Source organism: Crocodylus siamensis, chromosome 1 (assembly GCF_052110815.1).
Source record: "Crocodylus siamensis isolate JL-2025a chromosome 1, ASM5211081v1, whole genome shotgun sequence".
NCBI lineage: Eukaryota > Metazoa > Chordata > Crocodylia > Crocodylidae > Crocodylus > Crocodylus siamensis.
In genome coordinates this window covers 295117819-295133342 of record NC_143395.1, presented here as the reverse complement: position 1 = coordinate 295133342, position 15524 = coordinate 295117819, and the positions used below count along the sequence as shown (strand labels likewise).

The 15524-nt window shown below is 41.7% G+C and overlaps 1 protein-coding gene across 3 annotated transcripts in view; it reads right to left on the bottom strand.

Moving 5' to 3' along the window:
* ATP10A (ATPase phospholipid transporting 10A (putative)) overlaps positions 1–15524 on the bottom strand; it is a 171143-nt gene that overhangs the window by 54975 nt on the left and 100644 nt on the right. For all 3 annotated transcript variants that reach the window (XM_090064948.1, XM_090064939.1, XM_090064932.1), the window contains exons 4-7: positions 6292–6398; positions 6052–6183; positions 4262–4395; positions 2334–2586 (exon numbers count right to left, since the gene is read on the bottom strand). In XM_090064948.1, coding sequence (XP_089921074.1) covers positions 2334–2586; positions 4262–4395; positions 6052–6183; positions 6292–6398 — 626 coding nt within the window. The remainder of the gene's footprint in view (positions 1–2333; positions 2587–4261; positions 4396–6051; positions 6184–6291; positions 6399–15524) is intronic.

Sequence of the window (15524 nt, the reverse complement as noted above, 5' to 3'; positions counted from 1 at the left end):
TTCAGCCTGAGACAGACACCCAACATGGAAAATGGCTAAAGTTTTACGAAGTATACACAAGGAAAATCAGGGGCTTCTACTGGGAAGTGTCAGATCATTTCAGCTGTTGGAAGTGATGCCAACTCTGACTGTAACATGCTCAGAATAGAATTTCTAACTCAGGTATGTCAGCTCTCCCAAACCAGCATGTAGAAAATGAATTGTAGACTTCAGCATCTGAATAATCTAGCAACAATTTTAAATCAGATCTTGCCATGATGTCTACATTAATCTCTTTATCTTAGAGGTTAGTCACAATTTGGTTCCAAGTGTCAAACTATTATGACTGAAGGAATTACTAGGGATGCTGGGAAAAGACACAGGCCTTTAAAATACAAGACATATAAACTATCCCTAAGTTTTACTTGGGTTTGTGCGTCTTTGATCAGCTTTTAACTTGCATATACAACCACGCAGAATCATTTAAAAGGTATAAGATTTGAGAGTTCTCTATACATAATTTTAACCCACAACCAGAAATGGCTACGCATTCTGGACAGAATCAGTTAAATACACTCCAAGCAAAGCCCATGAAGAACTGCTGGCTTCTAGTCTATACTAAGGGAAAGTTGATGATAAATCCTTTGGAATTAAGCATAGGGTTAGCAAGTTTTACAGATGTGTTCCCTGGCAGGAAAAAGGATGCAAAAGAGCTTTTACCATATTTAAACAAGAAATTAATCAATAAGTAGAAAAACAAGATATGATTGGCGTGACTTTCCAGAATGAATGGTTCTGGAAATTTTGTGTCAGCTTAGACTACAAATAAAATCAAGACTAGATAATAGCTGACAAAAGATAATAGGAAAAAAAAAATCCTTGGTTAGTTTATTTTACGTTGCGTATTTGATGGTACTATTATGTTTACAGAGTGTCACTGTTTTTTATTATCATTATCCTCACTTTTGTTGAGTCCAAATTCACTTTTGGAAAGTAGGTACAGATTTAAAAACAAGAAACAAATTTTAAGACCAAATATTTGAAGTGAGACCTAAGTTCAGGATTCTGTTTTTGCTCTACAGCAGCAAATGAAATCAAACTCATAAAATGCTGTCTTTCCTGTACTATTTTAGCTATAACTCCATTGATTCTTGCAAGGAACATAGTACACCCTGAAATCAGTAGCTACCAAGCAAACAAAAAAGAATGAAGAAAGGCACTGTGCTCTATTGTTCAGTGTAAGGAACTAGAGGCTGGAGACATGTTTTAGAGTTAAATTTTATTTCTGTCTCTGTTTTAATGCATGCCCTTGGGAAACTACAGCTTCTATGTGTTAATTTTCTCAGTTGTACTTTTTAGATAATACAATACCATATACCAAATTTTTTGGGGAAAAGTGCTGTATGTGTTAAAATATTAGGTCTATTTTAAAACAGTGCTAATAATATTCATTCTGTAATTTAAAGCTCAGCTGTACTTTGTTACTAGCTTTGGAGCTTATGCAATTTTAAATTCATTTTTAAAAGTTATGATTCATTGTTAATGAATCTCACTTAGTCCTTTTCTGGTATGTTGGCTCAACTCTGAAAATGATTGTCAAGAAAAGTATATAGTCAGCAATATTAACTGCACGGTCAGCAATATTAACATGCAAATAAACTTAACTGCTACATTTAGAAAGCCAATATAATATCTATCAATATTTTCATGTAGGCAATTCAGAACAGGAAGTCAGAATAGGAATTCAGAACTTAAAATGTTTAAAGTCAAAAAGGACAGACAAAATGATAGGGGGAAAATAAAAATTTCACAACATAAGCAGTCAATAATTTTAATAAAGGTGCTTAGTCACGTTAGTCTGAAGTCAAGCAGAAGAAAGATCAGGGTGGCACTGTAGGGAGTCTTTACACATGCTCCTGGAGGGGGAGTGGGGGAGGGTTTGCTTTCACTAGAGAGGCTTCAAGAGCTTCTCTAATTAAATTGCATGCAGCGTCTCATCTTCAAAAATGACAGCTGGGTACTTCAAAGCTCATCAAATGAGCTTTAGTTCAAGCTCCCTCACCTCCATTTTGAAACTCAGGGACACTGATACACGAGCCATGGAGGCTGCAATTACCATGCTCCAGCAGACTCGATTAATCAAGTCTGCTCCAATGCGCTGTAACTGCAGTGCGTCAGAGCACTGTCCCCACACATCTACAGGCACACTTAGACAGTCACAGGGTTACATTCTCAAGGCAAAAAATTACTGTAATGTAAGCTAAGAACAGAATTTCCATGTTGCTTTTATGTTACAGTTACTTTAGTGTATACGCTAGAATGAAATATAACCATTAGACAATAAATGGGCTCACCATTAGCATCATGAGAATATTCTATGCCAGAAACTGTGCATCTCCGGAAAACCATCTTATTCTCGGTAAGAGTACCAGTCTTGTCTGAGAATATATACTGTATCTGACCTAAGTCTTCTGTAATGTTTAAAGCTCGGCACTGTAGCTGAGAATCTGTTTCTTCATCATACAAATCCTTGTCTTGATGGATGAAGTATACCTGACATATTTTAACTATTTCAATGGATACATACAAAGAAATTGGAATCAGAACCTAAAACACACAAACATAGACTAATTAGAAGAGCATGGATACATTGAACTGGTTATAATCTAAACAATTTTATAGTAGACTAGAGTCACAAAGAGTTGATGGACTATACTGTACCTTTAAGAGTTTAAATAGTCTTAGAGTCAATATATGCAGTTATTAGAATGTTTGAAAAGAGTTTACTGTGACAGGTTAGAAAAGCTTATTGTAGAACCAAAATCCATAATTATGTCTGGAAGTGTGATTACCAAGGTTTTGATAGAAGCAAACATTTTCAGGCTAGCAAGTTGAGCTTGAAAGTAGCTAGGAAAGGAAAAGAGAAAGAGGAAAAAACACAGAGTATAGTCAGAATTCTGCAAATGCAAAAGAATATCTTATATCAAAAAGGGATAAATAGTCCCAAAATTTATCCTGTGTAATAACAGGCTGGTACTAAATTAGCTTTCCAGGAATAGGAATGTTAAAATGAACAGTGTTAGGTTCCGTAGAAAAGTAATCTTTTCAGGCTCTGCTTTTGTGTAGCAGTTTAACTGAATGAAGAACAGGTTTTGTAATTGTTGAAGAAAGTGTTGTAGTAAGAGGTTTTTCCAGAATAGATTTTCAGCAATTTCTTGGTGATTTTCAAAAAAAGCCATGAACAACATAATTTATAGCTGAATGCTGCCTTGCAGATGTTTCTCAGTACAGAAATTCTGGGTTACATCCGGTATTTAGCGTAATGAATTAAATTTGGGGGATAAATTAGAGCATATATAAGTAGCAAGTGTGGTAGTTTAAATGAAACTGTAGTAAAGGAGTGTGTATTTAAATACTTCTGTCTTGAATTATTCTATTAAAAGAGAATACCCTCCTTTAAACTATATTAAAGGAGTGTATATTTAAATAAGCAATAGGCAAATCCCAGTACATTTCAGAATCATAAGTTATTTCAGAATCATTTAAGACCAGATACTAATTGGCCTATAAGGTTGCTCTACTTAGGTGATTCAGTGCCTAAGATTCAGGTGTCTTACCACAAGAGGGTGAAGCATACCAACAGGGTTAGGCACCTAGATTTCTTATATATTGACATGTTGCAGGGATGTTCTATATTATCCAGTCATTCAGCACAGAGGCACCTACAGTGCGCTCAACAGTAAATTCTGAATCAAATCTCGAAAGTTTTTAAAGAGATAAATGGCAGATCTCTTCTGTTACTTGCATTCTGAAATCACCAATAATTTACATTTATGTGTTTCTCCACCATAAGTGGGTTACAGGGCTTCTGTGCCTGGTATTCAATGAGTGTGTGACTGTTGAGTATCCTAAACACCACATACTTCATCTTAACCCTTCCTGTCTTATTAAGAAGAATACTGTTCCTAGAGCCTTTATAGCAAAAACTCAAAAAGTGTACTTTTTGTAGCTCTGTTACAGGCAACAGAGCCATGCAACTTGCAGTAGCTGAGGATTTGAGCCTTTATAATTTGGGGGGGTTTATACTTTGTCACTGTTAGCTGCTGAGTAGAACCTCTCTTTAATGATGCCTCTTTATTTTTCAGGATATGTAATCATTTATTTCTCACATGTCTAACTGCATTGTGATTTAAATACTTCATCAGCTCCCCAAGTTCTCTATCTATCCATCCATCCTTCCATCCCTTGTAAAGATAAAGAACTATTAGATACAACTTTTTACCTGAAAAACTATTATCATTGTCAAAAATAAATAGACTGAAGCTAGAACAGGGGACAAATAGTTGCCATCAGGTCCTGGAACATCGAACACTGGTTTCTTCTTCTCACTGAACTGCCAGACCCAAAGGCCATGACCTGAGGAAGAATTGAAATAGATGAAAACTCAAATGAACTCCTGGAAAAAAAAAATTATGTTGCATAGATTTTACCTGAGAGGTAATAAGCAGAGAAAACATGGCTTGTGCTTTTATCTGATTTTTTAAGGAAATATGAAATATAAAAAAAGACTTGAAGGCCACACTTATTTTCTGCATTTGAAATGTGGATCTTGTTTGACTTCAAAGGCACCAGGATGACTACAGAGCTAGTGAAATGATGATATCTTGAGTTAGTAGATAGAAGCTGAGAAAATGAGAGCTGAAAAGATTTATTCAGACTTTTACAAACTCTTTATCTATTGTATTTTCTTTTTAATACCTAATTAAAGTCAGGGAATTTAAACAGGTATTAAAATGTTCACATTTTGTAGAACATATGCTTTTATTGAAGACGTAAGAAGCACACTCTGAAAACTAAGACATGAAAGTTCCAATTTCCAATTTTTTGAGACATGCAAGTTTTTCAGCTCATGCAGAAAGGACTTGAGCTGGTATCCCTGATATTTCAAAGGTTTTAAGGAAGCAATGAAAAACCTAAAACTTAGAGTGGGGGGGAGGAGGAGTTAATACCCCAAACACTTTCAGGTTATATTTTTTTGCCATATAAACATTTTGCCATCCAACCTTTACATCCAGTTCTCATGTAGAGACACAAAATCATGCAAATCACAAACCAGAATCCAAACTACCTTAACTCTGCCCCTTAAAAATTTTCTAAGTTTTAATGTGACTTGTTACATTGAGATGGACTTTTATATCAGCTTTTAATATTATACCTCTGGCTACTTATATACAATAATAGCCAAAACAAGTTCCTGTTTTAGTCGAACAAAGCCAGGAAAAGGTTCTTGTGATAGCCTTGTTTACTCTTCGTTAACACATTGCCTTGGCATCTGACTAATGATACGCTAAATTCAGTTGCACTTCATTATAATTTGATTTCAAGTTGACTGTTATTTGAAGGAGAATGCTACCAAAGATAGAGTGTTGTCATCAGCATAATGGTCCACAAAATGTGTGAGAAGCAAGGATTCTTACTGATATCTTTTACTAGACAACTGTATAGCTGAGAGAGTTGCTGGACAAGCTTTTGGGCATCAACAAATAGAGTTTAGGAAGAATACTTTATGCTTGAAATCTTGTGCAACAGCACTCCCAGCTATGCTGTTTTTCCAGTAAAAGATATCACTAAAAATCCTTATTCCTTGTACTAATGGTGGAGGCACCTGGCCATACAGTTTTCTAATAATATATCTATATCATTACTAGAGAATGGTATACATTTGATTACTATGATTAGGAGGTTAATATTTAGATAGGCTTAGGTATCTACAGTTTATTATTAAAAATAATTTAAGTAGCAAGGGAGATAGACAAATAGTGAATTCTTGTTAATTTACATATGGGAGAATTTGTATTTTTTCAGATTCCCTGCCAATGACCTTCCAATTATCATTTGGTCACTACTGCATAATTCATCATTAATTCATTCTCCTTGGAGTGGTGAACCAACCAGAGTTCACTGTTCATCAGTCAAGAAATAGAAAATGTGTATTTTTAATATTGCAAAGCAAAGCACATGGATTTTAGGGAGGGATGTGCTCCTTAGCTTTAATTTTTAACAACAACTTACCAATGGCAGAAAAAAGGCACATAACTATAAGTATGAGAACACACCAAAGGACATCAATATTCATCTGTCTTTCAAGCTTACTGCGTTTGTAACGTGGTCCACTGTTATTTAACAAAGCTTTGGTCTCATGCCCTGTAGAAAAAATATTACATTAAGCAACAGAATATAGAATATTTTTAAAAATCTAAAAATCCTACAAAATTTGAATATGGGAGGTAAAACATAAAAGACAACTTTTACCTGCATAAATCACAATCCCAGTAACCTCTTCTGTATTCCGAATAGTACATCCACGCAACAAAAGGTTTTCTTTATATAACCCGTCCCTGTTTCCATTTGTATGAATACTGCAAAACATTTAATCAACAAAACTCAGCACTGGATTTTGAAACATTTATGACCAGATGCTATTCCATCTAATATGTACCAGTGTGAATGTAGAGATCCTATTCCATCCTGCTCAAGCTGCTGAACAGCTGTTAATATAAAAGGTGTGCAGACCTGCCTCTTAACTGCCTTTTTGTGACATGGTTTGAAGGATAAGATAACAAGAAGTTATCTAGGCTTGGTTTTCTAGGTGGCTTGGTTTTCTAGAACTTGCAGCGAGTAGAACAGGAATATATTCAGGCATATAAGTCCACTTGAATGCATAAATGTGGAGTAGGATCAAACCCCTAGTTTATTTTACCATGTTATAAATGCTTAATCAAAAGTCATGGAGTATCCCCAGAACTTTAGAAATCTTATTCCAACCTAGTACACTCACTTGATTGTAAAGGACTCAGAAGCAGTCCTGACACCAAAAATTCTTCAAATAAAGGAAGTGAAGGGAAAAGGGAATGAATATATGAGTGACAGTAAAGGGACTATATTACAAATACCTTCTATTCCTTGATTTATACAGAAGCAATGGCATGCACCTTATGCATGGCATGTCAAATGGAGAGGTTCTATGTCTGTATAATTAATGGTGTAAGCAAATTTTGTTTGTTAAAATTCTTTATTAATCCAAATATATTGTTGGAAGAGATGTTAGATGCCCTTCCTCAGGTCTGGGAAAAAGCAGGTACAGCCTAAGATAAGTACCAAGTAAAGCAATTTTTAATTCCATGATGTAAATGAAAACTGTCACTAAGAAAAGGCAAAGAGGGCCATAAACCTATGGAGCAAAGAGATGTTATGAGAAGTAGCTACATAGGGAAGTAGGGCTAGAAGGGATCTCAAAAGGTCATCTAGTCTGGTCCCCTGGTCAAGGTAGGATCATCCCAGCCAAGTATCTGTTCAACCTGCTCTTGAAATTTGCAGGGATGGAGATTCCACTTCTCTAGGTAGCCTGTTCCAATGCTTGACTGCCCTCACAGGAGAAAGTTCCTCTTAATCTCAACCCAAATTTCCACTGCTGTAGTTTGAGGCCATTACTCCTAGTTTTTTCTCCTATGGCCACAGAGAAAAGCCGATCTCCATTCTCTCTATGATCAACCTTCAGGTATTTGAAGACTGTTACCAAACCCCACCTGAGTCTTCTCCTCTCCAGACTAAATAACTATGTCTTCAGCCTTTCTTCATAAATCATGCCCCTAGGCCTCAAATAATTTGTGGCTTTCTGCTGGATACTTTCAAATCTGTCCACACCCTTCTTGAAGTGTGTAGCCCAAAACAGGACACACTGCTCCAGGTGAGGCCTTACCAGTGCTGAGAGAGAGGAAGAATCACTTCTCTCCATTTGCAAGTGACACTTCTGTTAATATAATTTAGTATACTGGTGGCCCTTTTTTTATCTTATCAAGAGCACTGTTAGCTCCTTAGGGAGCTTACACCTTAGGGCCTCTCTACACATGCAGGTAAAGGCATAATAGGATCTAATTAGCAATCCACATGATGGCACTCTGCAGAACAAACAATCTAGGGCATGTTTACAAATGCTTGGGGGGAGCGGGGGCCGGCGCTCTAATTAAAGTGCCCACAGTGTCTTGTGTATTAAGCATCCCATGCTTCAAAATGGCAGCAGGGACACTTTAAGTAAAGCTCACTTGACAAACCTTAGTTAAAGCGCCGCCACTGCCATTTTGAAGCACAGGGACATTGAATACATGAGATGCAGAGGCTGCTGTAGTGCATGAATTAGCATGCTCCAGCAGACTCAATTAATTGAGTCTGCTCTGACTAGAGGTGTACTAATAGAGATTTTGGGGGCTGATACCAATAGCCAATTTTGATTAAATGACTTGGGCTCTGTGCAGCTCCATGGCTCTGCAGGAAGCCCTGCAGCCAGCCTGGCAGCAGCACGAGAAAGCAGGCTCTGCCCAAGAAAGCAGTGAGCCCGATTCTCCGCCCCCCGAAAAGAGCCTGCCTGAGCTGCATGGGGGCCCAGTGCTTCCTTCTGCAGCTGTGGTACCCCCTGGGACCACCTGAGCCAGGTGCCTGTGGGGGGGGGGTGCCACCGGGGGGTGAGGGGGGAATGCCACTGCCGCATAGGAAAACATTAGCCCCCACCACAGCCCACGGACCACTCCGCCCACCGGCAGCTTGCCCTTCCCTCCCCACCGGGGAGGCAGCTAAATCAGCAGGTTGTGCGCACGATACGGAGGTATAATAAACCCTAAACTGAAGTACTGTTTTGTGTGTCCCGAGTCATTTAAGGTGCTGAGGTGAGTGAGGGTGAGTTTTTTAGGAATGTTACAGATGCAGCACCAATAATATCTGACCAGAGACCAGAAACAAAAAGCCAAGGAAAACGAGGAGGTGAGATCCCCCAAGGTAATGAGTTGGAAGGATAATGAAGAGTTTCTTCTTCTTTAGAGGAGAACTCCTAGCTGTACTTCTGAAACAGAATAATGTAGTGTCATGTTTGGTGAAGTTCTGTTTTTGTCTCTTTCAGCATTTGTCTTCTATCGGTGTCTTGGCATTTGATCATGGACTTCTCAAATACATAGCCAAGAGTCACTGCCCTGAAAAATCAATAAGCAATGAACTTGGGAGCCACAAATATTTAGAAGGTATAATCATATATACCATTTTGAAGGAATGATTTGTTAAATTATTCACACGGTAACTTCAGCAATCACCCTGTTCTTGGTATTATGACTTTCTCTGCTTTTTAAGACCGATTCTCCAAGAGTTTGTCTTGCGCAGTACTAGGATGTTGGCTTGAGTTTCCAGTAAAGTCTTCTAAGTTTGTCCCTCTTAATAAATGCAACTGTTTTTACAGGTGTACAGGAGAAGTAATAGCTTCTGATTTTATAGCCCATACCAGTTCTTTAATAGTTAATGACAGTGGGCAATGATGTATATAGACACAGTATTCCATAAATTTATATGTACATTTAAAACCTGTTAGAGGTACACAAAGGTATTTTGTCTGGTTAATAGATATTTCCACTGCACTCAGTAAATCTTGTTCACTAAAGGCTTAATTGGTCTTTTTCATTTAGCTCAAATTCAACACCAAATGGTAAATATTCAAAACACCACCCATTCCATGTCTATTCTACAACAATGGTGCAACAGTTCAAACCAAGCAGTTCATGTTTGAGATCTAAATATCTTTTGCTCATGCATGGATTGGGCCCTCCCACTAAAGTTTAAGGGCCAAAAATTGAAGACCAGGGTAGCAACTTGTTCCCATTTTACCTAAAAGAGCATGTTCTATTAATTTTCCTTTTTACATGACAGAATCAAGCTGCTTAAATCACCTATGATCCCAGACCTTTGAAAACTGAAATGCAGGGAACCAAACCATAGAAAAAAAGGAGCTAAGAGAAATGCAACTAATTTTTCCTTAAACTTCTTCCCTGTAGCTCTTCCATAAATAATCAGTTCACTGAGCTGATACAGAAATGCTACTCCAGATGGACACTCACATTTAAGGAAAGAAATATTACAAACTTGCGATTCTGGATGAAACAAATTCAACGTAAGAACCATATAAATTATACAGGCCTGATAACGGACTTTTCAAATCTTTAAGCAAATGTTGTGTCCCCCACTGAGGAGATGGTTTAGGTCCCATTTCTTGCTGGGTTGAGAGATACTGAATCTTAAATTTGTTACATGTTCAGCACTGAATTTTCCTCTTCCAGGATCCTGGCCAGTAAAATTTTGGAAGGAAAGGAGGAAATTTTTCTCTGGCAATATTTTTAAAATAGTGACTTTTTGAAACTGCTCAGGAGTTTAGAAAGTTAAGAGTCCTCAGGAAATTGGATTTGAGAGCTAAATGAAGTGCACCTGTTGGTCCAATTTCTCGCATGGGCAGCAACCTAAAATGTATGGTACAGAAACTACTAACTCCCCCTTTGCCTACACACTTATCATGAGACACAGTTATGGTCAGTGCATTTAGTTAATATTTCAATAGACAACCATGAAATATAAGCCTCCCTATTGAATAGAATAAGATGAAATGTCTGATGGTAGCTTGTTTCAGCCATCTACTGCTTTTTGTTTGGGAGCCATTTGCCTGAACTGAATTGAACAGGGTGACACAACTAAAAACTCTGCACCTCCTGTCCAGCCTCTAGTTTCCCAGGCATCTTAAAACAAGTAAACTGGGGGATTATCATTTCTGTGAAAAGCTGAAGATCCTTAAGTAATTACCCAGCAATCTTGAAAAATATCTGCCTTCCTGGAACTCCTGCTGGTACAGTTATGCAAAACATTCCATGTGAAATAAAACCTCCCTTAATTTTCCTGTTTCCAAACTTGATGAAGATCTTTTATATGTAGCATACTTTCAACAACATAGCTGGCATGAAAACTAAGTTTTATAATCTGGGTAGGAAGGCATTTGAGGTTTTGGGACATATGTGTATTCTAAATATCTTTTCATAGAGCACTCCTCATTTTGAACTGGAATGGATTACAAGGTGGAAAGCAAATGAGTGAAGTCATTTGGTATAGCTTCAGGTTCCCTGTCTGGCTGAGCCTAATCCTTGTGGTTTGGAGGACAGAAAAAGCCAATTTGACTTGTTTATCAGAGGGAATGTCCACATAGCATATGTCAGTCAAAAGGAAAAACAAATGGGAAAAATCAGAGTGTCTCTTACTTTTCCACTGGCTTTTGCCTGGAGGCTTCCCTAATAATCACCATATTTACTGGAATCCAAAACAAGTTTTTTCCCCACAACCAACATAGGGGGCAAAAAGCCTCATCTTAGATTTAAGTACTGCCTCAGGGCAGGCAGCAGCTCAGCTCCAGCTTCAGCTTTGGGTTTAGGGCTGAAGCTGGAGTTGAGCCACAACCCATCCCAGGCAGGGGTGGGGAAGGGGTGTGTGCACGAGGGAGATCCACAGTTGGGGTATGGGTATACAAGGCAGATGCATGGTGAGAGTGGCAGGAGTGTGGGGAAGACCCTGTAGCCTGTCCTCACCCCCAGCTTACCTTATGCTTTGACTCTAGCCCCAGCTCCAGCCCTGGCCAGGCCCAGAGCTGCTGCTGCTGTTTTTGACTGGCCAGGATTGGGCTGGAGCCACCATGAAGGGGAAGGGGAGGGACAAGGAATGGGGAGTGGTAGGGGGGCAGGCAGAGGCATGGGGCAAACAGGAGAGTAAGGGACAGGGAGGACAGGTAGCAGGTGGCATGGAGGGCAAAGGGCAGGGCGTCATATGGGGCAGGGATTTGGCCCCTTTCCCTCTGTCCTGCTTTCCCTGCCATAGCTATAGGGGGATGAATTTAAGATGACCCTCTCCAATGCCATATTTACCAAAATCAAAGACAACTTTGAATTTAAGACTAGCCTTCCCCTCCCGGACAACAAAATTATAACAACATTACAAATTTGTTATAGTTTTCCTGGTACAGAATTTATTTATTGGAGAGTCATTTTAAATTTGTCCCTCCTACTGCGGCAGCAAAAAAGCAGGGTTGGGATGGGGGACAAGCACTGGGGAAAGCAGAGTCAGGGGGGCAGGCAGGGAGAAAGCAGAGGCATGAAGACAGGCAGAATGGAAAGCAGGGAGGGAACGCAGAAGCGGGAAAGGGCAGGCAGCCTGACCCCTCCACTTGCCCCCCCCGACTTCTTTACCCCTTGCCTCCACACCCAACCCACCGTCCACTGCTTTCTTTGATGATCCAGGTGCAGAGGGAGCTCCAGTCCTGTTCTTGTCCCATGCTTCAGGGAGCTTGCGGCTGGCAGATTTCTCCTTTCCTGCCTGCTTCCCATATTTGCTTCCCCCATTTCCTCTTCCCCCTTCCTCCTTTCCTGCCTGGTATCCCTACCCCCTATTCCCCTGTCTCTCCTCATGGCCAGGAATAAGCCTGAAGAAAGAGTTCACATGGTGCAGAGCTGGACTCCCTGTACAGCTGCTTTCTGGTGAATGGAACAGGTCCATGAGAGACAGGAGCTCCCCTGTGCTTGCTACAGCTCAGTCAGACTCCAGCTAGGAGACATGCAATGCTGCTCCTCAGGGAGCCCAGCTGGCTGGAGACCACAGCAGTAGTGTGCAGATTCCTCCTTCCTTGACAGCAAGATGATGAGGGGAGGGTGGCAGGGAGGTGGGAAGGGAACAGATGCTGGAATTTCCATGCAGCTGATGCTGTACCTGCCCCAGCTGGGCTCCCTGCACAGCTGCTTCTCCCAGCTCCCAGCTCTAATACTTAATTCAGAGACAAGGCTTTGTTTTCCCATGATGAATGGGGGAAAAACACCTCACCTGGGAATCAAATAAATATGGTAATTAGATTCTATGCATGGAAAATTACAACAAATTTATAGTTTTCCATGTATAGAATCTGATTATTTGGGGAGTTATAAAAATTCAAAGTCATCTTGGATTTGGGTAAATATGGTACTTACCAGGGCCTGCAGTGAGTCTGCCTGCTCCAGATACTTTGTAAGGCTAAGGAGACTCCCTACTGGGGAAGACTCTTATCAACGATGTCATTGGGATAACAGAGACCTGGTGGGACTCCACCCATGACTGGACCACGGGTATAGAGGGCTATACCCTGTACAGGAGGGATCGTGTTGACAAAAGGGGCGGGGGTGTAGCTCTCTATGTGAAGGAAAGCTACATGTCCCTGCAAGCTGATGCTGGCAACCGGCACGGACAGCTAGAGACCCTCTGGGTAAAAATTCGTGGGGAATACGGCACAGGGGACACAACGGTGGGAGTCTACTACAGACCTCCCACTCAAAGTCCTGAGCTTGACCAGGAGTTCGTCCGGGAACTGACTGAGGCCGCTTGCTCCAGGACCTTGGTTGTCATGGGTGACTTCAATTACCCGGACATCTCATGGGAAGATCACTCAGCAAAATCCGAGCAGTCGCAAAGCTTTCTCTCGTGCGTGGATGACCTCTACCTGACTCAAGAAGTCTATGGGCCAACGAGAGGCAAAGCGCTGCTCGACCTGGTACTGGCTACAGGGGACGACCTAATCGGCGACCTAGTGATCGATGGGAAGCTGGGTGACAGCGACCACGAGCTGATCACTTTCACCATCCGCCGTAAAGCTGGCAAGTCAGTCAGCAACACAGAAGTCCTTGACTTCAGAAAAGCCGACTTTGACAAACTCAAGAGGCTAGTCGGTCAGGCCCTCAGGGACCATGACCCCAGGGTGATGGGAGTTCAAGAAGAGTGGTTGCTCCTCAAGGAAGCGATCCTCAATGCACAAGCTAAATCTATTCCAACACAGGCAGGAAAGGCAGGAAGAAGGCACAGCAGCCCCCCTGGCTCTCCAGGGACCTAGCGGACCTCCTGTGGCTTAAAAGGAAAGCCTACAAAGGATGGAGGACGGGATTCACCTCCAAGGAGGATTACTCCGCGCTGGTCCGGTCCTGCAGGGAGCAAACCAGGAAAGCCAAGGCTGCAACTGAACTCCAACTAGCTTCAAGCATCAAGGACAACAAAAAGTCCTTTTTCAGACATGTGGGGAGCCGGAGGAAAAGCAAGGGCAAAGTTAGACCCCTGCTAAACCAGATGGGGCAACTGACAACTGACGCCCAGGAAAAAGCCAACCTATTAAATAGGTACTTTGCGTCAGTCTTTCATCAGTCCCATGGGACACCCATGCCTGCTATGGGACAGGGAGGTCCGGGTGATGGGGATCCCCTACCCTCCATCAATGCTGACCTCGTGAAGGAACACCTTGAGAAGCTGGATACCTTCAAGTCAGCCGGCCCCGACAATCTGCACCCCAGGGTACTCAAGGAGCTGGCGAGTGTCATAGCCCAGCCCCTGGCACGGATCTTTGAAAACTCCTGGCGCTCTGGTGTAGTGCCCGAAGACTGGAAGAAGGCCAATGTGGTGCCGATGTTCAAGAAAGGGAGGAGAGTGGATCTGGCTAACTACAGGCCCATTAGCCTGACTTCTATCCTGGGGAAGATCTTAGAAAAGTTTATTAAGGAGGCCATCCTTGATAGACTGGCCCAGGCTAACATTCTAAGGGATAGCCAGCATGGGTTTGTTGCGGGTAGGTCTTGTTTGACCAATCTCATTTCCTTCTATGACCAGGTGACCTATAGTCTGGACAAGGGAGAAGAGATTGATGTCATATATCTTGACTTCAAAAAAGCTTTTGATCTGGTATCCCATGATCACCTCTTGGCTAAACTGGCCAGTTGTTGCCTTGGCTCCACCACGATCCACTGGCTGGGAAATTGGCTCCGTGGTCGGACACAGAGGGTTGTGATTGATGGCAGTCACTCATCATGGTGCCCTGTAACCAGTGGGGTCCCTCAAGGCTCTGTCCTTGGACCCATACTGTTCAACATCTTCATTAACGATGTGGACATTGAAGTCAGGAGTGGACTGGCCAAGTTCGCCGATGACACCAAACTTTGGGGCAAAGCATCCACGCCAGAAGATAGGCGGGTGATCCAGGCTGACCTGGACAAGCTCAGCAAATAGGCAGACGAGAACCTCATGGTGTTTAACACCGAAAAATGCAAGGTTCTCCACCTTGGGAGGAAAAACCTGCAGCACCCTTATAGGCTCGGCAGTGCTACGTTGGTTAGCGCTACAGAAGAAAGAGACTTGGGGGTCATCATTGACCACAAGATGAACATGAGCCTGCAATGCGATGCTGCGGCTAGTAGAGCGACCAAAACGCTGGCTTGCATCCATAGATGCTTCTCGAGCAAATCCTGGGACGTCATTCTCCCCTTGTACTCGGCCTTGGTGAGCCCGCAGCTGGAGTACTGTGTCCAGTTTTGGGCTCCACAATTCAAAAAGGATGTGGAGAAGCTTGAGAGAGTCCAGAGGAGAGCCACGCGCATGATCAGAGGTCAGGAAAACAGATCTTACGATGATGACAGGCTGAGAGCCATGGGACTCTTTAGCCTGGAAAAGCGTAGGCTCAGGGGTGATCTGATGGCCACCTATAAGTTTATCAAGGGTGATCACCAGGATCTGGGGGGACGTTTGTTCACCAGAGCGCCCCAAGGGATGATGAGGTCGAACGGTCACAAACTCCTGCAAGACTGTTTCAGGCTGGACATAAGGAAGAATTTCTTTACTGTCCGAGTCCCCAAGGGCTG